Source organism: Branchiostoma belcheri, unplaced genomic scaffold (genome assembly GCF_001625305.1).
Source record: "Branchiostoma belcheri isolate BF01 breed outbred unplaced genomic scaffold, Haploidv18h27 scaffold126, whole genome shotgun sequence".
Taxonomy (NCBI): Eukaryota; Metazoa; Chordata; class Leptocardii; order Amphioxiformes; family Branchiostomatidae; genus Branchiostoma; species Branchiostoma belcheri.
The window spans coordinates 387,371-412,699 of NW_017802669.1; the positions used below are offsets into that span (position 1 = coordinate 387,371).

The window sequence follows — 25,329 nt, forward strand, 5'->3', positions numbered from 1 at the left end:
AAAGTAACGCCAGCGTTTACGAATCTTAGGCTTCTTATGTTATAAACGTGAGGCTTCTTTGCCTGAATGTTATAAACGTGAATCTAACACAATAATATGTTATAAGGTTATCTGTAAACATATGTAGGGCTCGGTCAGTGCTATACGCGTGTTTTGGGGGTATTTTATACGCTTTTCCCGTTTTTCTCGACTCGTCCACCTCCAAACGAGTAAAACCCTGACTCGGACCCCACATCTGCTTGGAGACAAAAGAGGGGTGACGCCAAGGCGGGGGTTCATCGACCTTTGACCCGTTAAGTTTTGGCGCGAAATGATTCGGGGGGAATTCGGTCTCTGTTTACAAGTGTGTATCTGTGGGTTTTCATCTCTGCATGACCGCCCCCAAAAAAAGTTTTCCGAAAATTACTAAATTATTAGATGTGTGTCAATGCTTGCAATGTATAAACAGATTTAGCGCCAGTACATAGCGGCCAACCCGCATATATTTAGACCGTCAAATTCAATGGGGGAGGGGGTTGTACAAGTAGCACGTAGTACTGTAACTCCTTGCATGATTTGTGCAAAAATTTATGAAGAACCACCCACAACTTGGCGTCGATGGAAAAGCAGTTGAGTCCAGAAGAAGTCCACTTCCTTCTGATGCACGGAAACCTCTCGTCTCCTGCTGTTTTCAAAGGCATGGTGCAAAACTGGCCGGCGTCAAACTGGAGTCCGGAAAGTCTAGCTCAAGTGCTGGAAAATAGAACTCTGCGATTCCGGACAGGCCCACGGAATCCGGCGTCTAAAGGTGAGACACAGCCCTTCGTTAATACACTTGGGTCTTCTGTTCAGTTCATTTGTTAGGCCACACCAATTTAATTTGTTGGTTCACGGATTCGCTCGCGTCATCTTTTTCTGATTTGCAACAAAAAACAAAAAAACATATCAGCCTCTGAATCAACTCATTAAATGATTATGATTATATTTCCCCAACAGTCCCAACAGTTAAAGGAGGTCCCTTCTCTTCAGAGTTGTTACAGTTTTTCCATCTATCAATGCAGTGGTTTGATTAAAGGTTTGAAATTTAATGTTTGGATTTCAAACTAGCCTGGTATGTTGACTTCATGACTCCAGTATGGGCAGTATCATGCCATTTGGGGATATCATAGGTTGCCTTGGTCTGTTGAGTCTGTTCGTATTATTTTTTGCGCTGTCGCTAGAGATTTTTCCTGAAAAAAATATGAGAACCAACAAATCAAATTGGTGTTGCCTTAATAAGCAATGATCCACCTGGATTATCAGTTATCAGCTATTTTATTTATTTTATTTATTGTTTGATTCAGGCAAAGCCCATAGATAACATATGCTTCGGATTTATGTAATGATTGTTATCATTTGTTATTATTTTGTTTGCTAACTTTTAAGCTTTTCAAAATGTTTAAGATGTTATTATTTTAATTTATACTTTTTGTTAACGCAGTTACTGCTCCTATGTTTACATTATTTAGTTGTGGGGAAGGCATCCGATAAACAAAATTGTCTCTGCCTTCCCCTAACACATACTTTTTATGTGTTGGGTTTTTAAGAACCTAATGTGCAAAATAAAGAATAAAAAAAAAACAATACATGGGTTTGATTTAGCTGCAATTAGTGCATAATATTGAATGTGTACAAAACAAGCAAATATTGTAGATTTGGAGAAGGAGAGAGATGATTGCCATAATTTGTTGTCTTTCTTCACCTCTTCACTGTGCACATAAATTTTATATACTGTAATACATAAACCTCTGCTTTGGTGTCAAAGATAATAGCTCTTTGAGAAAAAGCCTACATGTAATGGTGTACATATCTGCTAAGGTTTGAAATGTCCATTTATTTCATAACGGAATAAAAAAAAGAAGGAAAACAAGACAAGCGTTTTCTTTATAACTTTTTTTTTGTAACTTTTTGATGTTACTAAGACATACTAAAGACTGAAAGCATGTGTCTCTCCTGCTCAGATGTCCTGTGGGAGACAGACTGTGAGTACATAGATGCCAGCCTGTACCAGTTCTGTCTGTGGTTAGACCCTGTGTCCCCCCACCCACCTGAGGACAACAGTACAGACAGTAACCCTCTACAGCCATACAACCCTGACAACACATGGGCTTACCTGGACTACAAGTACATGGCAGAGTTGTTCTCTGACCAACCAGACATTTTGGAGGTAAGTCAAGTATTAGACCGTCTATGTTTTCTTCTTGCACAACCCGTATTGTATCTTACGTCTCGGTGTCTTAATCAGACACCTTCCTCAGAGCTTCTGACAGGAGTACTGCTTCAGCAAGCTGTGTCAAGTGCCTTTCTCAAGGACATAATATCATTATCAGGGCACGTAGGTGGATTCGAACACAGGACCCATGGGTTCTGGGCTGAATGCCCTACCATTATGCCACATGACGCCACTTGGCAGCAGTGCTGTGTACCAGTTCGCTGGACCGGTTCCGTACTTGTAAAAATGTTCAAGTAAAATAAAACCTAAAAGGCAAGAACAGTTTCCGGACATATTAGTACATTGAAAAACGTCACATACCCTTTTTGTACCAAACCACCTAAGATCTGCAAAATCTGTGCTGCAAAATGAAGAAAACATTGCCATCGGGCATCGTCAAGTGTCAGCCTCCATGTTATGTGGCCACAGTTTTGCCCAGACAACATTGCAAGGTTGCCAACGTATATTTACATGCAGTTTTGTATATGCCATGGGTTTAGGTCCGGACTTACAAGTCCAGATCTGAACCTAAACCTCTGGACTTGAATCTGGACCTGAACCTAAATGTGAGTTTAGTTACATAGCACTACTTGGCAGCGATAATAGGTTTATTAGGCTAGCTGTTTCATGCCTCTGTCTTGTTCATCTCTCCATTGTCAGGCTGTGAGATGGGAGGATTTTGGCTTCCCCGGGCGCAGTGGTGTGGAGAGTACGATCTGGGTGGGCAGTGTTGGAGCACACACTCCCTGTCACTATGACACGTACGGGTGTAACCTGGTACTACAGGTGTATGGCAGGTAGGGGCATTCACAAAACATCATTGCTTTGGTGATTTCTTTATATGTAAGGCCACACTGACTTAGTCTGAAGATCTCAAGAATACAAAAAAGTTCCAGCCAAAAAAAATGCTGCTAAACCACAGGAATACAAAGCTGGTATTGTGAATTTGCGGTAGTACATAGCAACTTTTACAACAAGCCGGCACATGCTAGCCTTTTGCGGCATTTATGAGTCGACACTGTACTGAGTTCTTGAGTTCTGTGAAGCTTCAGCAGCCTGGGTGCCATCCTCTGACTGTAGTTAGCACAGGCTCCCTATTGTCACTAGCTACCATGGACTACGGAGGATGGCATTCAGGCTTCAGCCCCCTATGAGATTTTTTTTTTAAGAACAGGCAAAAATCAATGCACATGCGGATGTCACCCATAAAATTAAATCAGTGTGGCCTAAAGAACATCATGCTAAAAGGGCAGTCACAAGGCAAAACACACATGGCTTATAAGAGTGATTTTCTGAGTTTCATAGTAGAAGCTTCAGTGTTGTCACTAGATAGACCTGTCACCACTTCATTTGCTTCACCAAAGATTGCAAGTACATGTACTGTAGTGTGAAAGAATTTACGTTAGAGTCTAAAATTGGATTGATACCATGCAGCCAGGCTATTGAAATTGTGCAGCAAAGATTCAGAAGTCATTTCAAAGAGGAAAAATTGCAGCAAACAAACACCTTTCTACCCCAAATGCTTGAGAGTAACAGTTTTAATAAACATTTTTGCTGATACTTTCCCATTCATGAGGAAATGATCAATGTTTTTTTTAAATCTTCTACAGAAAGAAGTGGGTTCTTTTTCCACCGGAGGACAGTCCAAGTCTGTACCCAACACGGCTGCCATATGAGGAGTCCAGTGTGTTCAGTCAGGTCAGTACAGGTAGGGTTGTTACCAAATGTTTCTTACAGTGTCAGGTACAGAAGGACAACTTTCCATGGCACAAGCCAAGCAACGAGTCTCAAAGACATGACCACAGCAGGGGGTTTGGTGTTATCCCTGAAATATTGTAAAACTCATAACCCCCTGAGATACTGGGGACAAATTTTGTCAACTTTTGTTTTCCCTCTGTTATAGCTTTGTCGTTAAGATAATTATTTATTTTTTTCAAATATTTATGAAGGATCACAAGGTTCTACCCCAAATAAACACCCCTATGCTGGTTGAAAGGCAGTGTTGGGGGCTAAATCACAGTATAGGGGGTCCAAATCACAGCATATATAGGGGGCCCCTACACTCAAACAGGTAGCGTCAGACAATATCAAACATACCGGTAGACATTTTCAATTTAATGAACAAGGTTGAGGGGAAATTTGGGTACTATTAAGTCCCAATTCATTATAGTGTTGGAGATACCAAGTTTAGTCTTTACTTCATTTTCTATCTACTTATGTCATGCTCAACTCCATAACTACATACTTAGGCCAAAGCTGGTGTATTACACCAAAGGGCAGTTGTACCGACTATACCAGTGCAGATACAGAGTATATAATGTTTTGCTTTATCAAATAGAGAATATAATAGACAGGAACGTTCATCATGTCAATACACTGTTTACTTTTAATTTCTGTAGTGAAAATTCGTGAATGTGTGACAGGGGCTTAATAGATTGTTTTGGATGCTACATTATTTTTATGATCTAAGAAATGTTCTGTACAATATTCAAGACGATTATAATATTTTTCAGGTGAATGTGGCTCATCCTAATGTCGAGCAGCACCCCAAGGTAGTGAACAGTCACCCGTATGTTGTAGTGTTGGAGCCTGGTGATGTGCTGTTTGTACCCAAACACTGGTGGCATTATGTGGAGTCCCTCAGCACCAGTATAGCTGTCAACTCATGGATAGAAATGGTCAGTGGAAAATCAGTTTTTTTAATGATATCAATAATTTAAACACATTATGTTTTGGCTAACTTTGTATGCTTTTTAGATGGTTACTTTCCATGATGGATGTATTGTTTTGAGTGGCAGTGGTTTAGAGGGAGTTTGTATGTTTTGGTTCCAGACTGAGTCTGTGTAAGACAAGTTCATTGCTTCCAACTTTTCTCCCTTTTCTTTTCACCAAAAGGTTTTCAGTTCTAAGCATTATTGTTAATTAATTATTATTACAGGAGGTGCTAGTGCTATAGAAACGTTATACATATCCACAAGTCAAGTCCATAAGACATCACAATCACCCTCCACAGTTCCAGTACATTTACAAAAACGCAAAACACTTCCCAGAAGTCTGAATTCTTTTTGTCTCTATCTGCATCTGTATCTGTATAGCCAGTATAACTGCCCCTCAATGTAACACACCAGCTTCACAGGCATGTGGTGCAGCGGCAGCTGGCTATATTACACCTAATGACTTGTTACACGGTGTCACCTAGCCTTTAAACATCTAAACCTAAACATTGATTGGTTTAAAGCTCTCTAGTGAGGATACACCTGCTGTACTTTGTGGCAGCGAGTTCCACTCTATGATACCAATGATTATGTCCTACCTGGGCCGCGATTACGTTCGATACGGGTGTTCCGGCCCGTGTGATAACTAGCGGTACAGCCCGGGGGTTCTGAACGCGTACGGCCCGGGGCTTCCAAATGTTCCATAGACAGATTCGAACGCGTTTCGCCCTAACCGCTTGCACCGCTTCCGAAAATTCGAATGCAAAATTCGGACGTTGGAATTGATGTTGTTGCGTTTTTTTGGATTAGGGACACCAAATTTTTGCTCATTTCGCATTGAAAGGCGCGTTTTCGTGGGTGGGTATGACATAAATAAAATACAACACGGTGTATTCCGCATCACCCTCGGTCCCGGCCCTCCCGCGGATCGGATCACCCTCCGGCCTTCGGCCGTCGGGCGATCCGACGAGCGGTCGGGCTGGTACCTCGGGCGATACGGAATACACCGTGTTGTATTCTATATTTATTGTTCTAGAAAAGAGTTTTTGAACACCTCAATCCTTGGTTGATAACTCAGGTACTTAAAGGCATGACTATTTTTTGTTCTTATTTAAGCTGATATTACATGTACATGTAGGTACTTGGTAGTTTGTCAAGATGTTGCACAAGCATGTGGCAATCATCAAAGGCTATACCCCTGTTATGTATATGACTAAGATCTTTGCAGAAAGCCTTCACTGAAATTTTATTTTGCTATAGACCAGTGATGCAGAGGACCGTCTTCAGGAGGCTGTGGTGAGGCTGGTGCTGCTGTCAATCAAATCAGGTTCTGACCAATCACAGTGGCTTAATCCAACAGAGGTGAGTAACCATATTGTGGACATACTGTAAATCACTTTATTTTTGCGGAAGCAAAATTTCGGGGTCTGAGGAAAATGGACACCTTCGCAGAACTATATTTTCATAGTGGTGGCAAGTACAGGAGAAAGAAAGTTTTGGTACAGAAGTGACCAGGAAAACCGCTGATACATGTATTTAAGTACCCTGAATATAAAGTGATTTACAGTATTAGGTAAGGAAATGTGCTTATCTGTATGAAATAAAATGTACAGGAAGGAAATGTCCATTTTAGATTTCAGGGTTTGTGTAGCACAATTGTTGTGTTATATGTTTGAAATAAGAAAAAAGACCCACATGAAGTAGAGGTAGCTATACTAGGGAGTTGAAGTAAAATTCCTCTTGATAACTACTACTACATAGTACATGTATATCTTGAATGCTTTCATGAAAGTTCATATATGTTGGTAGTTATATGTTTAAAAGTTCCAACACAAACTTAAGGTAAAAGTTCTCACTTGGAGCTTTCGACCAGTCACTCTGGTCTTCCTCAGTAGTCGTCCTCTGTCTACTGAGGAAGACCAGAGTGACTGGTCAAAAGCTCTAGGTGAGAACTTTTACCTTTGTGTTGGAATAAAAGTTTAAACTTGAAGCATACATATTGAATACTTTTTGTTTTGTTACTTCAACAGAACGTGACCTCTCGAGCATCAAACCTGGGTTTTGTGCAGGCAGCCTTGGAAGAAGTAAGAGCTAAGAATGGATGTGTCGGTGCCTCAACGTGCAGCTTGGCTGGAGGCTGCCCTTTTCCTCAGGTATTTCCTCTTTTTTTGTAAGGCCACACCAATGTAATTAATTCGTTCTCAGACTTGCCTCTTCATTTATTTCTGATTTGCATGAAAGAAAAAAGATTTTAGGTTCTGTTGATTCAGAACAGTTGAAGAAAGTCCCTGTCTTCCTATTTGATATGCGTTTAGCATCTTAATTATATCAAGGACTTAAGGCAAACACTACATGTAAAAACAAGATGAAGTGATTGAAAACCTTGGTTGACCCCTTAAAACAGATCAACAGTGATTGAGAGCACTTAAGTGACTGAAAAAAATCCAAGAACCAACAAATTGAATTGTTGTGGCCTTATCTATTTCTTTGTTGTTTGTTTTTGTCTGTGTGTGTGATTCTGACCTATATAAAGGAGGTGAAGTTTGTCATCTCTTTAATGCCTTTTTACCACTGATAGGTGCATACATCTTTAATTCGAAAGTAACAATGAAAGTTACTGGAGCAACTAGATTTTGGAAATGGTCAAACGTATTTACTACCTTTTGCCAGTCACAGTTGCTTAAGTAGTTGTTACTTTCATGGTATCTTATTTCCTGGATGTCTTACTTTTATTGATGCATACATCTTAGTTTTACACGATGAAGTTAAGCAGTCTTCTCTCTCATTCTCAAGAAAATTTTCAGTGCTTGCTGAAAGCTCTCTCTGGCATCTTACAATCAGTTTTTACTCATAGGAGGACACAAAAACTACACCACCTCCGCACAAGAAGAGCAAGCTCAAAGATTCCGAAAGAGACAAAGAATCTGAAAGCAGTGTTTCTTTTTCAACTCCGTCGTCTTGTTTCGGGCCAAACCTTGTACCCGTGCTACCATGTACAGACTATTTCACCGACAAAGTGTGCAGAGAGCAAAGTTATTATGTGGGGACCAGTCAGGAAAGGACTTCAGTAACCGTAAGGCCAGTAGATTTCACTGCAGCAGTGAAACATACTGCAGCAGAACACACTGCAGAAAAGACTGCAGCAGGGGAAAGTACGATATCAGAAATAACAGCAGTGAAGCAGACGTCAGCAATAGAGGCTTCTAGTCATCAGACTGCACCAACAAGGACCTCAGAGGAACATTTTTCAGTGAAACCAACTTCAGCAATACAAAACCCAGATAAACACATGGCTTGTACATTAGATGACACTGCCACAACATCTGCTGAGGTTACATCTAAGCTAGAAAGTCCAGAAAGCACAGACACATCCAAAGACATGGACCAGGGCTTAGAGAAACTAGAGAATACCATCGTTAACTGTTTGGTTCAGCCACATGTTGTGCAAGAAGTGGTAAACCTACTGAAGGTAAGGCTTAGGTTGTCTTAGAATTTGTCAGGAGAAATCTTGCTGGAAAATCAATAAATTATGCTGATAATATGGTACATGGATTTCTTGAATATGTTTATCTCTAAATAAGTTTATTGTACAATATAGAGTCTGTAATGCCTTGATAGGCTATCCTCTGGCCTCCAAGTTAGACCCCCTTCCCCAGAGACGAAATGTTGCCTCTCTATCCCTCTTTTACAGATATTTTCATGGTCATTGCTCTGCAGAACTCACCCATCTAGTTCCACCACTCAGAACTTTTAACCGTTCCACTAGGTTCTCCGCTAGCTCACACAACTTCACTGTCCAAATTCTTTGCAGTGTTGCTTGAAATCTTTTTACAGTGACAATTGTTCCCCGCACGGCCAAGCTTAAATGGAATTCCCTCCCTGACAAGTGTTTCCCACCAACCTACAATCTTTCAAATCAAACGTTCACCGCCATCTCTTGACATAGCCATGTTTCATATTTCTAGTTCAATGCCGAGAAGTGGTCGTATAGGCCTTGCATTGAACGACTCCGTCAAAAAAAATCTCAATTGAACCATTTTCCAAGGAAAATAAAATGATGAAAAACACAGACAATATATCCTGTGATAAACATGTACTTTATGCTGTCTTCACTGAGAAAAACCTTTTACAAGGAGAAACAATAATTATGATAATACAATTAAAATAAGTAATGTCTGTTAATTTATTGAAAAATGATACTCTGTACTTCATTTAAGTGTGATAGAAGACAGACAGTCTTATAGTGTACAAAGTCAAGATCTTTACAGTTTTTTTAACCATCTGAATACAACTCAGTCAACTGTATAGAGACACATACCGGTAGTACAATATGTAGCATGTACAACTTTTAAGCTTTACGCTCATACTAACAGCTATAATACATTTACCAGCCATACAAACATCCATATCTCAGATGACTTCGCTTAGAGATGTATTTATTATATTCATTAACTTACTGCATTCACATTAAAACATTTGAGCAAATTGTTTCTCAAAAGTCAATGCTGAACACTGGGCTCCAACAAGGATGATACATGTATGCAGTGTTCTAGCCAGCATCCGTTCTTTGAATTCCATCATTTAAGTAACAGAATTTTGCTGCTCATTATGGACAGAATTATGCCCATAATTTTGCCAGACAAGAATTGAATGTAAAGATATAGAAGGGATGTCATGTACACTAAGCTTAGTCTACCAGCAAAATTTGCCATTCAAAATGCAGGAAATACAGTTACTGTAGTGTTTCAGAAGGTCAAGATTTCAACATTTTCCAGGGGAGCCTGTCTCCTTACCCATCTAGTATTGAATCAGATGCTTGACGTAATGTTACGTCAAACAAAATTGAAACGAATGAAACAGAAAAAAATATTTTAGGCTGGCTATAGAGCACCACATGTATGACATACAGGTATAGCAGCTATGGTCCTTCATATTAGTTTGGTCCCTGTGACCTAAAAACAGCAGCTATTTATTAACCCTTTTCCGACTGACATACACAAAGTTGGTTGATAAATGTATATACATGTAAGAGCAGCATGAACATTAAGTCAAGACAGCCCTGTGAAAGTTTTCAGTTCTCAAAAGCTAACGGGTACTGTGTCAAAAACTACAATGAAAGACATGTACCCTGTAGTTGGTGGTGGCAAGGCAATATGCATCCTATGACATTTGCATTACTCACTTTGCATTCTAAGACTTTAATAAGATTCTGAAGTTCTGTTATAAAATACCTGACTAGGAAGAAATGTCATGATGATTGTAGTTTCTGGAGATAACTTCCTGTATTGGCAATTTTTTTCCAAATTTTGTCTCTCTGCTGCATACATGTAGTTGTGTACCTTCAATTCAAACTTTTGTTGGCAGACAAGATTATAACTTCTGATCATGATTGACATATTTTATTAAAACCAAAGGGTTATGTAAAAAAAAGACGAAGCACCCAGAAATCATTGTGATCTTTCCTCCCAACATTCTACCTGGACATTACGTAGTTGCTGTGTTGGATCCATCTTCCACTGCCAGCTTGGCTAGCTCTGCCTCTACGACAAACACACTTGTGGATTCCTCCCCCCCACCCTCTCCCTCAGCGGTAACTGTCTTGTCCTCATCCTGACTCCCCGTCCCATGATCCTCTACTCCCTCCGCCCCCTCCGGAATTCCCCTCCCTCTAGTCCCTTCCTCATTGCTTCCGGAATTTTCCACAGGATTGGCAACAGCTTCCGTGTTTTCTTCCTCGTCCTTTTTTCCCTGTGAATCTTCGCCGCCGACGGTAACCCCTCTCAGTTCTTCCGTCTCTCCCGAACCCGTAGTACGCTCGTCGCTGTTGGAAACTTCCGGAACTGTCTGTTCGCTGTTCTCAACAGCCGTTACTGAAGTGTCCTCTTGCTTGGCAAGTGTTTTTGGGTCGTCATCAGATGCATCAGTTACAGGTGCATCAAAAGTCTCCCTTGTGTCTGCAGGTATTGTGTCCGTGACTGGGGGAATTTCCGCTATAGGTTCCTGTCCTACTGTCCCCTGCAGACCCGCAGAGGGCGGCTCTGACTGGTCCTTTCTGCTACTCTGTAAAAACATAAATTATAAGAGTTGGAAAAAGGCCAAACCAATTCAATTTGTTGGTTCTTGGATTTTTAATAGAAAATAAAAATGTGAAGCAACGGAGCGAAGAAAAATGGCATCCTATGATAGCCCCAAAGACTACGATAGAAGCCATGAATTCAAAGTCAACGTATAGTACAAGGCCAGTTTGTAATTCAAACAATGAAGTTTAACACTGTGAACCAAAGCACTACATTCAAGTTTGATATATGGCAAAACTGTAACATTTAGGAAGACAAGGACTTCAGTCATATCGTTGATGGAAAATAGTTGCTTGTTTTGTTTCACATAGGCTGGTTAAGTTCTAGCTATTTATGGGTAGTACCCAAAAGAGATGCCTCACGTAACTTTCATCATGTATGAAATTAAGTAAATGCACTAAATGCCAATATTGGACATATTTCCTTATCCACTATATGTTTTGTTTTGCCAACCGGAAATTGCTTTGGAAGCCTTTTAAAAAACAACTGAAACATCATGAAGTCCTAACCTCAGGACCAGATTCATCCTCCTCCCCCTCCTCCAGTGTCTCCAGGGGCAGGAGTTTGTGAGCCATGGGGGTGGGGGTAGGGGTGGGGACGGGTTCAGGGGAGGGAGGGGGAGGGGCAGGGGACGACTCTTCCTCCTGCGCCCGAGCTGCCTTCATTGCTGTCACCACCTGTGGGAAAGTTCAGATACAGGTGTTACAGCTGCATTATGTAACATTAAGGATGATACACACGGGTTTGTGGAATACAATGTCCAGTGCAATCGGCGGAAAAGGCTTTGAAAAGATTAGATTGAAAAAAATCTTCAGATTATTTGAAAAAATCTTCAGATTATGTGAAAAAAGATACTTTGAAGAAATCTTCAGATTCTTTGAAACAATCTTCAGATTTTTCAGAAGATCTTCAGATTTGATCTGAAGCTTTTTTTGATTTCCAATGACGTAGGGTGTCGTTATGAACCGTTATGTGCTATGGAAGGTTTTCATCAAATATCAACTTTGTAAGTATAAGCTGTAAAGGGCTACAAACATTCATCCGAGGTGCAATATTAAGTCCAAACTTAATCTACAGGGTGTTATTAATGTACCTGTGGTGAAGGTGGTGTTCCCACACTGTCCTGGCCTGGATGAAAGGCCCCGCCAGGTGACCACCCTGACATCTCCGTGTCTGACTCCAGACTGGGCCACGGCTCCGGTGACGAGGCGGGAGGCGGCGGTGTCAGGATCTGCTTCTGCGGGATCGGTGACGGCGGTTTCCGCTGTAACGGCGAGCCAGGTTTTCTCCTGGTCGGGGAGCCCGGTATGCGGCGTATGGGTGAACCCGGTTTCCTCCTGGTTGGGGAGCCGGGTTTGGCGGGCGGCGGGAACGGTTTCCGGTCGGGGGAGGTGGCGTCCTCCTGAGAGGTGAGTTCGTGGATGGTGTCGAGAGTCGGCTCGGTGGTGAGCTGGGTGGGCGTGGGGGCGGTGGAGTGATCAGGGGTGGCGCCCGGGTGGGACGGGGACTCCGCGCCGCTGCGGTTGGACCGCGCCGTGTCCTCACCCTGGAATGACTTCCCGGGCCACGTTCCCGATGTCTGTAACGAACTCATGGAGGCGCGGGAATGCCGGCGTTCCTGTGAACAAAGAAGAGTACGGTAAATCCTTTGATCTGAGAAAAATTGAGGGATTCGCAGAAATATATGTTTCCGATGGCGGCAGTTGCAGAAGAATAAAAAATTATTGCTTCGCAGTAATAATCATTTTGTGTCAAACTTCTTTTTGGCCAATAAAACTGTTTATACTGGGTACAATCATGCTCATATGCAAGAGCCCAACCCTGTACATAAATGAGGGCATGCATGGATGGGAAGGGTGCGAGAATAACACAACATTTTCACCGCCGATTACAAATAATAGTGTAGTTAAATTCTCAGAGTTGACTACTACCAATTACATGTTGCAGCTTATGTATTATGGATTACGAAGACTAAAACGGCCTGATTACGCCTTACAAAAAAGGGCCTGCAGACCGACATACATGTACATGTACATGTATAAGACCCACCTGTAAGGCGACTTGGTCGCTGAAGAAGTCGTCAGGTGAGGGAGATGACAGGGTAGGCATGGTGACGTGGATGGTGGAGGCCAGCTCTGACTCCATGGTCGCCTCGTCCCACTGGTCCTGTTCTGCCGCGGGAGGGCGCTGCACGGGCGCTGGGAGGGGGGGAGGTAAAAGATTTTGATGAATATTCATAACCAAACACACAGCAAAAAGTTAGCTACTCTGAGGAGCTTTTGAGATGCACTCCGTCTCTTCTTCAACCTGGTAAAGATCTTGTCTTGGAGTTCATGTCACATGAATTGATGGCAAAAGATTTTTGCTTAGGCCACACCAATTTAGTTGGTTCTTGCATTCACCTGCTTCATTTTTTTTTTCTGATTGGCAAAAACAAAATATCCCAGTGTGTCTATTTCTGTCAAGTAGTTTAACTTTGAAGTTGAATTAAGATTAATTTCTTGAAATATCTGATATGAGTGGCTTTCTAATTTCATAGTGACCACTGTAAGGCCACACTCACTTATGGAAGACCCTGAAGACCTCTGAAGACCCCCAAACTACTACGCTCAGGTGAATAAAAAAATTCCTGCTTAACCACGGGAATACAAAGCTGGTACATGTATTGCGAATTTTCGGTATTACATAGCGACTTTTATGACATGCTGCCACATGCTGGCCTTTAGTGGCATTTATAAGTCGGCACTGTACTGAGTTCTTGAGTTCCGTGAAGCGTAGTGCACACAGATGTCATCCATAAAATTAAATGTGTGTCCTAACTGAAATAAATGACCACTAACTTACCCATGACCACATCAAAAGGCACGTTCTTGTAGTGGAAGGGTCTGGCCATCGTTGGTGTAGGCTCCTCCCACGGCGCGGTGTAGGCCGGGGTGACGGACGTCATGTGGGGATGGTTCATTACTGACTGGGTGGGGGAGGGATGGGATGTCCTTTTGTCTCCTGTAGTATAATAGATAATGATACACAATATCACATTAAATACCCTGATAAGCCAGTTACTACATTTTTTCTACTTTAAAATTTCTACTTTTTTCATGTTAAAGTTTTGTTCAAACTAAAATACAGTCTCAAGTTGCATCAGAATCTGTTTCAATTAGGTTTTAACAAATCTTTTTTTACCGATGGCAATGATTGGGATTGAGTTCTCGCCACAAAAAAAAACAAATACATCAGCTACATATAACGGTGAGAAGCAAAACAGTCTGATTGAAGGAGGAAGGCGTCTGATAGATAGGAAGAATCCCTGGTTGTGTTATTATAAAGGCTTTGCTAGCTTTTGACAAGTCACATGTATACCTGCCACCCTGAAAATGCTAGTAATATCACTAGTGGGGTTGTGTGGCGTAACGACAGAGTATTCAACTCACACGAGTAGTCTCGGGCTCGAATTCTGCCCGATGTCACTAATCTTACTTGCCCTTGGGAAAGGCACCGTCAACTTTCCTCGCTTCACTCATGGGGAAAAATGATATTACATGTACCTACAGTAGCTCCAGTTAGGGACGTCCCTTGGATAGGACATTAGGTCCCGTGTTTGGGAAAGCCACATGTTAAAGAACCCACCACACTTACTGAAAAGATTATTTAACATCTACACAATATTATGGAATATTCTTCGCTGTCTCACCGTAGATTTTCTGATATTTCCTCTCCAGCTGAGCCTGTAGTGATGTAGGCTCCACGTCTTCTCGGCTGGTCTGGGGGTGGGGGGACTTGAAGTGTCGAGGCTCCCCTGTCCCCGGGGCTGCCCTGTCCCCCAGGGGGTCCAGTCTCCACGGTCCTGCAGTCCCCACCGTGCGGGGAGGCATGGGGGGGAGGGACTTCTCTCGAGCATCCAGCAGCCTCATTTTCCTGAAACACACCAACAGGTGGTTTTGAAAACATTAATCTTACAAAAAATAGCAAATTTTATGGCAAATACATGTACAAACAACATGACGTGTATGAAAAAAGAAAATTCAATGACGTAAAAGAGTCTACGTCTAACATTATACTACATTCTACAACATACGCGGTACATGACTGTATAAGTTTTGCTGGGTTTGAGCCTGTATCTTGTTACAGTAACTGTAATTCACTATTTTTTAATGGTACTTTTATGTTCACAGTTTTTGCAGTCACTTTTGTACCAGAAATACTGTGAACAAGTAATTCACCGACTTCCTTTTTTCTGCCACCTGACTTACAGTCCCTCGACCATTATTGTCCATTTTTCTCAGACCGTGAAATTTTGTTACCACAAAAATAAAGTGAATTATAGTACATGTATATTATGTGTGAACATCACCTATTCCCTCATGATAATTAATGACTATCAGGTATTTCATTAATAAACAAAGGCTCAAACAAGCAAACAACATGTTCTGTCCCAACTCTAGATGTCTGTACCTGTGGTTGAGTATGGAGCTCTGTTGCGGTGGGGCCGGTGATGTCCTAGCGACCTCCTGTAGAGCCTCCTTCAGTCCTGGCATCATCTTCTCCAGTAACTTCTGCAGGTTTGGGTCCCTGGGAACAAACAAACAAACAAAACTGCTGAGAGACAATGCCAATGGCAATGAAAAAAACTAAGGTCAGTAGGTTTAAGGTTGAAATGGTTGAAAAATAAGAAATAACTTACGTCTGTGCATTTTGGAGCAGCTGTATCAGTGTGTCCTGTGAGATGCCTTTCAATCTGTAGTAGAACAAAATAAACATATTTACAAAAACATTTTAAAATTCAATTTCAAAACACAACCACACTTATAACAATAATAAGTATCTCCAGGACCTACAGGTATAACATACACACCCCCTGTTCAGCAGTTCGTAGGATAGTCATGAGGTTTCCATGATCAAACAAGTTTTATCTTCAAGTTGTTTTTATAGAAATCTCGTTCTGATGATGTTTGCTAAAAAAAATGTGTTTTGAGGTGTGATTATCCTCGGCTGTGAACGACATTTCAAAATGTATTATACAGTAGTCCTATGGTTGACTGTGACAGGGACTCTCAGTGAACCTCTGAGGATGTTACCAGACTCACCCCTCGTGCCGGGGACTGAGACGGTTGGACGTGTACGGCTGTCCTCCTGTCGGCACACCTGATGTCTTGTTCTTAGACGATCGCTTCTTCTTTTTCTGGACAGTTTAGAATAAACAAACAACAACACTATTAAATTCCTTTATTTATGGCTCAATACTCAATATGTAGTCGCAAGTACATTCTTTGATTTCACTAACTGAAAGGAACAGTCCAACTAGACCTGATTTTGCAGTGTTCTAACCAGCCTGACATTTTATCCGTAATCTGAATTTTGTTTGACGTAATCATGTTGAAAGTGCCAATGTGACAATCATGGAAATCATACTCCCCAGGGAAAAAAACTAAAGTTTTTATCCCCAGGGAAAAAATTTAAAGTTTTGACTCACAATCTGAAATGCTTATAATTTCCTGCATTTTGAGGGGAAAATTTTGCTGGTAGATGAAGCTTAGTTTAATGACTTCTTTCCATATATTTACACATGGATTTCTGTTGGTCAAAGATGATGGATTGGACAAAACTTTTGTCCATCACAAGCAGCAAATTACACCAAATGACAAAAAGACTGATTTATTTCAAAAGACTGATGGTGGTGAAAAGTCCAGTTAGCAACAACAACATGGGACTTGAACTCCGGAGTCTTTGGTCCAGCATCATCAATATTATGTCAACAAACATTCCAGTGTCAGAATACACCTTGAAAATGGTTTATTGTCTTAACAAACATTTACTTAGTTTCCGAGTCCAGTTGCAAACTTGACTGCATTGTGCAACATGTCTAATTTAAACAGTAACTTCTTTAACTTCAATGGCAATCATGGCCATCTCATGAGCCATATGTGTTTGTTAGAGATAGCCACATTGAAGTCCCTAGTAACTGTTCAAAACAGTGTCTTTGTAGACTGACTGAACTAAACTTTATGAGACAGATATTATGTTATATGACTTAACAGGCCTCGACTTATCTTCAAAATATCCTTTAAGTCTATCATATGTAAAATTTTGACATCACAGTATCAAAAATAGTATTTTTGAAGATTAATCTGTGAATACAGGCCAAGAATGTTCTTTTTCTTCAAAATTTCCTCTAAGGCCACACCAATTTAATTTCTTGGTTAACGGATTCGCCCGCTGAATTTTTTTCTGATTTGCAAATAAAGATAAAAATTCAGAATCAACTGCAAAATGCTCATATTTTGCCCTGAACAGTTGAAAACAGTCCTTTTCTTCCTAGTTGTTACAGTTATTCCATCTTTCAATGCAATGGTATCATTAAAAGTTCAAAATTCATTGTTTAAATTTTGAACCAGCCTTTTGTGTTGACTTCATGGCTCCTATCATACCATTTTGGGCCATAGTAGGAGGCCAAGGCCTGTTTTTTTTTTTTTTTTCGCCCGCCCGCTTTAAATTGGTGTGGCCTAAGTATATACAATTTTGATATCGCTGTATTAACCCTTGTCCTGCTGGCATTTTTTACGCAATTTTATTCCTTATTTGATATCTTAATGCAGGTCGTAGACCCTTGACTTATTCTGTGCTCCTTACCGTTTTCCTCTTGTAGAAGTTCTGAGGCAGGAGTTCCTTTGTAATGTCCTTTGCTCTCACCACTCCTGACTTGCTCACTGACCTGTGGATAATCATACAAAATTATACAATATTATAAAAAAATTACATTAAACTGACAAGATAATGAAGTCAACACTATATTTCTTTCAAAGCAGGACACAATGCAGTTTGATAATCTTCGAGTGAGAATGACAACATTTCAAAACTTTTCATACTGTAGTCTGAGTGCATGATTTTACATATAGGGAGTGCAAAGTTGACAAGTTTTGACAGATACATATTTAATAAAAGAATTAATGAGATACTAAAGTGATGAAAAGAATTATTATTATTATATCATTTAGGTCATAGCTTCAAAATGAATGGGAACGATAAATTTATAACATGATATTAACTACAGTAACAGAATGCATAATATTTATATTGTGACAAGAAGGTTGAAGATTGTGCCAGTAAATTGACCTGGAAATACCTACCAGGTACACATCTGACACTACCAGTCCATTGGGATGGCATGAACAGGGATGATTAAAAATTACAAACTTCAGATAGTGATTATGAATTATGAATTACAGTAAATTTTCAGTAAAAAATTGATTATGAATCAAAAACCATGGAGTACTTTACAAATTTCGTTTTGCATGTTATAAATGAAGGTAACTGCTTGTGCTTTGTGTAGAATGAAAACCAGCTATTACGTGTTACAAATCATGTTCATATGGGGAGGCTGCCTACAGATTATGAAAACATAAAAGGCCCAATTACGCCTTGTAAAAAAATATCACGCAAGCCCTCCCCTGCCAATCCGCTACAAGACGAAGACTTACCCCGTCTGTGGCGCGGTCCGGTGGCGCCGCCTGTGCGGGCGCGGGAACCAGATGTACTCCAGGAAGCTGCCGCCCAGCAGGTTGTTGACTGCCTTGGTCCTGTCTGTGAAGTCAACAACTTCATGCACTTCCACCTGTCGGAGGAGAAATCAACCAGGCAATCAGAGATGGCAGACTTCACCCCCTCAATGGTAAGCACCCGAAGACAAGCAATATTTCAATCCTTCAGTAGCAATGATATAGACATCTTCAAGTGGTAGTATACAAAGTGGTCTTTTTTCTTGCAATATTCAGCATTTCATATAGATTTACATGTAACATTCTTGCGGCTTCTCTACATCTCAGTTCTCTTGAAATAAAAGTTTTTTTATTATATAATGGAAGTTCATCTGTGTTGGTAGTAATACATGTATTAGTACGATGCTAAACTTAATTCCAACAGCCTAAGTAGTTCTACACATTTTCAGTTATCCACTATCGAGGAAGACTTACACAAAGATAAAATTTTCAATGACCACTGTCGCCTTCATCAGGATTATTAATATAAACTTCCGAGACATACACAGACACGTGATCTTCACACGAGACTTTACGGTATACATGACATCAGCAAGTGGTCAAACGGGCCAGGCAGTTTATATCATCTTCTGTCTTTGTTTTATGAGTGATGTTTCTTTCCATTCATCTCCAGTACTTTTAAAATGTTGATCTGAAATATGATAACAATTTTTTCATGGTTCAGGCTGCATGGAAAGTCCCCCTACCTTCTGTGCAGGTCTGACAGGGACAGGAGTTGGTGTGGACCTGGACGTTGCTCCCTCTACTGACTTGCGGAGGGACTGCACCGAGGTCATCATGGGGCTGACATGAGGACCCATGTACCCGCTCCAGTTCTTCCCACTGCCATGGTAACAAGGTCAAAAGGTCAAAAACATCCCACTTTTATTATTTTGAAAATACATTTCACAATGTCATCCTTAAATAGCCCAGTAGAAATCAAACAATTTGATGTCTGGTCCTTCGGTACAATACAAATCTGTGCATGAGATTTTTAACTGCAAGATAACAATTGAAAGTATTGACCCCAACTTTTTTATTCAAGTTTTTCTTTTGACTATCTCATGAAGCCCAAATCGGGTGTACTCTCTTTATTTGGGGTGCACCCTTTATTAGAAGAAATACTGTATACTAGTTTTTAAATCACACCCGGGCCACGATAACATTCGATAATGGTGTCCCGGACTGGGCTATGCTTGACAGTATGGCCCGGGTTTCCATGGCCGAACTCATTTTGCTCTAACCTCATGCACCGCATTCGAAAATTTGAATACAGGATTCAGACTTTGGAATTGATGTTGTTGCATTTTTTCGGTTTAGAGACACCAAATTTTTGCTCATTTTGCATTGAAAGACACGTTTTCTTAGGTGGGTATGAAATAAATAAAATACAACACTGGATACTCGCATCACCCTCAGTCCCGGCCCTCCTACCAGTCGGATCGCTCTCCGACTTTCAGCCTTTGGTTGATCTGACTTGGAGTCGGGCGATACAGTGTCGTATTCTAAATGTACACCCTTTGCCCTTGTGACACTGACCTTGGGCGATGTTGCTGACGTTGTGGGGAGGTGTGCCCTGACAGGGTTCCTCCCACCAGTCTATCGGCCAGCGGCTGGCCCGTGTCCAGCTGGAACTGGTCCCGCTGGTCGAAGCCGTAGTCCCCCAGCAGGTTCACTACGTTCTGGGTGGGGAGGCTGCCTGGAGAGGCCGTACAAACACATGTTAACTTTAAACAAGGCAGATACAGATGGCATCGTTCCTGGAACACTCACAGCTGACTTCAGCCAGTTCAGAAGTGTGGCAACAAATTCATATCGAGTCACCTGTCAATTTCTGTCTCACTTGACACTGTAAGAATATACATGTAGGACATTGATAAAGGCTATTTCCTGAGAGGGGTGAAGGAGGCTATTTACATCAGGGCCCATCACCCTTCACTTAACCGTGACGGGGGCCGACATCGTCTACCAGATACCTTTGACCTGGTGTTGACGCCACACTTCAGAGAAGCCATGTGACAAGTCTCACTGAGTCAGTCTATTGAAGAAAACCAGTGAGAATTTGACTAGTCGAAAGCTCTAGGTGAAAACATTTCTTTGTGTTGAAATAAAAGTTTCAACTCTAAACATGTGGTAGGATCTTTAATGTGCATAGGGTGTGGCTCTCCCCAAACACGGGACTTCCATTTTACGTCCTATTCGAGGGATGGCCTTAACCAAAGCTACATACTCATTTCCACCTGAGTGAAGTGAGGAAAGCTTTGTACAGTGTCTTTCCCAAGGGCACAACATTGGGGCATGGAGGTGGAATCGAACCCAGGACCCATGGGTTTCTGGCAGAATGCCCCTATCATTATGCCACACGACATCAGTTGTAAGTTTGTAAGACAGTAACGTACAACAAACTTACAACCGTGTGCTACACCTGTACATACCTCCTGCTCCTGACGACTGCTGGGAGCCGGTGAGCGGGCTGAGGGAGCGCGGTGGTTGCGGGCGGTGAGCGTGTTTGTGAGCCAACCAGCAGCCAGGGTGCTGGCACAAGGCCCCACAGGTCGCCGGTGGAACTGCAAACTCACTCATCAGGAAGAATTTTACCGCATCTGGATTTTAGGAAAGTATCAAAGAGTGTTTCAAAATAAATTGACATCAAGTTGTGATCAACAGAGGTTTTAATCCTCTTTTTTCATAAATAAATATTGGGATGAAAGATTATAAGTGCAATGTCTTCAATCTACACTAAGTTAAATCCTAGGCTATGAGTTAGGAGCTATGTTTTAGAAAAACATGGGCTGTCTGGTTAAACATGTTGTGGCTGTTTCTGCAAACAATATAACATTTTATGATCTTAATATCAAGTGTCATGACTTTGAATTATGACATAGGTCTTACCTTTGTTGTGTCTTACGTTTGTTTTTCTAGATAACTAACTAAACGTTTATTCGGAACACGAAAAAGCACTCTGTCATCCAGTAGTGAGTAGATTACATGTAAGATTACTTACCTTAAGATGTCATCTAGCTATGTTAAACCTATCTATTACGTTACCTAAAATATATGGCAAGCTTAAATCAATGTAGGCTTAAAACGCACGTATCTGAATATCAAATACATAAAGCGATGTTTGATTCACCTTATAGAGACGGTAGCGTTATGTGTATAACGAATTTCCTTGAATGAATTAGTAGGCATTGTACGCAATGTTGTGTCAACAGACACAACGTAACCTTAAACTTCCCCCCTCCCCCTCGCTTTGTAACTTTCACGGCTGCGACGTGTCAAAAAAAGTTAGAAAACAAGGCTAAAAACACTACATTTGACAAAACCCCTGGTAACACGTTGACCACCGGCGTTTCATTCACGTGCTTAGGGCTATCACACACGAACGGCAAACAGGACTTACCTTTAAACAATAAATCTGTGCGCCGGATTTTACGACATTGTTGACAGCGTCCGCCATGTTCTTGATCCCCACTCAACTTTGGGTCGCCTAGCAACAGGTGGAAAGTACACCGCTCAGAAGCGACACCTGTTGATTCTTATACGAACTGCAGGTAAGGCAGCCATAGCGTGCAATATGAAGTTTACTGTATCTAAAATGCTCAATAGATTGTTGTGATTCTCATAAGTAATAAAACCTAAATATATACTATAGAAACCTTAACTAAGTGGAATACAGAATTTTTATGTAATACTTGCAACTATGGTAGGATACTTGTTATACATGACATTTGTGTTTTATTCTTTGCTTGAGGTCTATGGGGAGGTAGGCATCTTACTTTTTGCACTACTCTACATATATTAAAAATGTTATGCTACATTTTTACTGTCATTAGCCACTTATCTTGAAATGAGAGGAGAAATTGTGGAGTTTTTCTTATGTCATTCTGTATCGTATGTGGTATTGTAATNATATTATATACCCTCTTGGACCCGCCTGATATAGTTATACGTTTGTATACATAATTATGTATTATGCTTTCTTTTTGTGGTTCAATGACTTAGACATATATCATATCAGTTTCTGATCACATTTGAAATGCTTACTCTCCTGTTTGTATCCTCTTTTCTTAAGACTCTTCAGATTGGACCTCTGCTAGGAAAGGAAGCAGAACTTGGTCCATGAAAAACTGGGGAGGAACCTAACAGAGCTGAACCCAGCCATCCACAGAAGGATACAACACATCACAACCATTTCTAGAAACACATTATATCTCCAATTTAGCCAGTAAATATTCATTATGTATGTTAAATTTGCATAATATATGTAACAGTTAAGTCATGTATAGCTTTTAAATATGTATGTATGGTTTTATAGTGTGTAGTTCCAATATTTTACACAACTGTAGATTTTCATCATCATTGCAATGATTTTCATATAAAATTTCAAAGAACAATTATTATAGAAGTGGCCATGGCTCGGCGATCAAAAGAACAAGTAAAACCCAACAAAACTGGCTTGATATATATCTTATGTACTGTAGTATAAAGACTAAAGTGTACTGTAGGAATTAGTTCTTCATATCATTGTATATCATTTTGTATGATATACGTATTTACAATTAGCCTTCTGTCATGTATTTGTAATAATAATAAACTTATCATCATTATTATTTCAGCCTACGTCCTGTTTCCTATTTACAAAAATGTAATAAGGTAGTGAGATGAGCGCAGCAAAGTCCTTTGTAACTAAAGCTGTCAAAAAGACTAGAAGTTTACTTGCAGTCTGCAGAGGATGTCATTGATTAAAGTTACATGCTGTGGCCTAATTGCAAACATGGTAAGAGTGCGTGCTGAGTGAATCATTGGTACTGTGGTATGTAACTATTTATATATCTTAGTATCTCCTATACATGGCACTACAAGACTAGTCTATGGTAATGATCTTTGAGTGGCAGACGGGTAGATTTTAAACTTGGCCTTACAACGGCAAAAACATTCCCCAGTTATAACGTTGATGTTACTCTATAAACAGCACATAAAAGTCAGTAATATATGCAAACTATCCTTCTACCTTTCCTTTCCTTTCCTAATAAAGGTATAACGTTAAATCGTAGGCAAGACCATCCTGAGGTAAACATATTGCATTTGCTTGCAAATGTTACCTTTCTAGTTATTCATTTTGTTTAATGTATGGATTGGGATGAATAAATACCCGATTTTGACTCTATTTGTGACATTACGGTGACATAAAGAATGTGGAATGGAGCCTTCTGATTGGTCAACGTCACCCGGCTATATGATAATTAAGGGTTAATGACCCGCCCAGAGGTGAATATGGTGTGATAAAGCCTTGTCAGTTGCTATAACTACCGAATAAAGCCACCAAGTGAGCGCAGCGAACGAGGTGGCTTTATGAGGTGGTTATGGCAACTAACAAGGCTTTATCACACCATATTCACCGAGAAAGGGCGGGCCATTAACGCTATTATCATATAGCTTACACGATAGCCTATCCAAACTGATGCAGTAAGTGACACAATGTACAATTTACCCGTTGCACATGCTGAATAGAACATAGTTCCATCTGGAGTCACCTGAGGTCACTGGGTAGAGTTCACGTTCTATGTCTTCTATCTGGGTCACAGGCAGGGAACAGGTGTTCTTATAGGAGTCACCCGAGGTCATTGGAACACAACTCAAGTTATTTTTGGATTTTTTAGAACTAGAGCTGTGTTCTATTGGGTCACCTGAGGTCATATGCGGGTGATTATTGGGTTTGTTTAATGTATAGATTGGGATGAATAAATACCCATTTTTGACTCTATTTGTGACATTATGGCATCATAAGGAATGTGGAATGGAGCCTTCTGATTGGTCAACGTCACCCGGCTATATGATAATGTTGTATAACATCTGTGTCCATGATATCACCAGGGTCCATAATATCGCCACCTTGAGAAATAGTGTGCTTAAAGATATTTTTACTGCAACATACCCTAGATATGTACATTTGAGGTGTGCAGGAGTGCATACCAAAAGTATGTTGCAGTAAAAATATCTTTAAGCACACTGTTTCTCAAGGTGGCAATATTATGGACCCTGGTGAAATTATGGACACAGATGTTAGTCCTTTGTATACCAACCATTGCCAGAAAAACGTCATTATCTACCAGTGTTACTGCTGGTGAAGTAAATAAACTGAAACGACATTACAAACAACGCCATTTAAAAGTCGTTTGAAATTTCTGGAAATAACGTTACCAAATGAAGGAGGAAATTATCATTATCTGTGAGAAATGAGTACTCTGGTGGGATGTAAATGGGTATAATTGAATATAACGTTTTGTGAAAGAACTAATGATAGTATATTCTATATCAAGTGATTATACCATAGAAAGCCATCTCAAGAAAACAATGCATGTGCAGCTCGAGGATAACTTAATGTATAGGGAAGTGAAGACTATGGAAATCTGAGTGTATATTTAATGCATGGTCTATACTGTCAGTGTTGCAAACAGATCTACAGTGTACAATAAAACCATGTGGTGGTCGATGAAACTAAGAGGTTTAACCATGATCAAATTGAATGTTTTCTAAGACTTCTCTTGACCATAATAATGTTTAGGAGGTGTAAATTGTGGATTTGAGCAGGCCTCACTTTCTCCCTGGACCTTGCTTGGGGTCATAGGGACTGCCATATATGGATCTAACCTGTGCTGGAAAACATTTCTTGCATTCAAAGTCGACTCATTCCAATCTCTTAATTAATTATAAGGCTTAGCATTTTCCTCCCCTTCATCTTGCGACTTTTTTTTTCATTACAAGTATTGTTC

General features: G+C 40.5%; 2 protein-coding genes across 2 annotated transcripts; one reads left to right on the plus strand and one right to left on the minus strand.

Annotated features, from left to right (window-relative positions):
- Positions 1-298: 298 nt before the first annotated feature.
- On the plus strand, positions 299-7,363 carry LOC109463428 (HSPB1-associated protein 1-like). Its single transcript, XM_019760246.1, has 8 exons — positions 299-787; positions 1,980-2,185; positions 2,891-3,027; positions 3,841-3,928; positions 4,744-4,908; positions 6,205-6,306; positions 6,975-7,097; positions 7,349-7,363. The coding sequence occupies exons 1-8, from the start codon at positions 598-600 to the stop codon at positions 7,361-7,363; spliced, it is 1,026 nt and encodes a 341-aa protein (XP_019615805.1). The 5' UTR covers positions 299-597.
- Positions 7,364-8,987: 1,624 nt separating this feature from the next.
- Positions 8,988-22,081, minus strand: LOC109463468 (nascent polypeptide-associated complex subunit alpha, muscle-specific form-like). The gene is made up of 15 exons (XM_019760297.1): positions 21,957-22,081; positions 20,989-21,156; positions 20,093-20,252; positions 19,261-19,396; positions 18,497-18,630; positions 17,649-17,730; positions 16,106-16,200; positions 15,703-15,756; positions 15,474-15,590; positions 14,713-14,936; positions 13,866-14,024; positions 13,071-13,219; positions 12,115-12,639; positions 11,531-11,698; positions 8,988-11,004 (listed from the first exon to the last, which is right to left on the minus strand). Exons 2-15 carry the CDS (start codon positions 21,134-21,136, stop codon positions 10,429-10,431), a joined length of 2,727 nt encoding a protein of 908 aa, XP_019615856.1. The 5' UTR covers positions 21,137-21,156; positions 21,957-22,081; the 3' UTR covers positions 8,988-10,428.
- Positions 22,082-25,329: the final 3,248 nt, after the last annotated feature.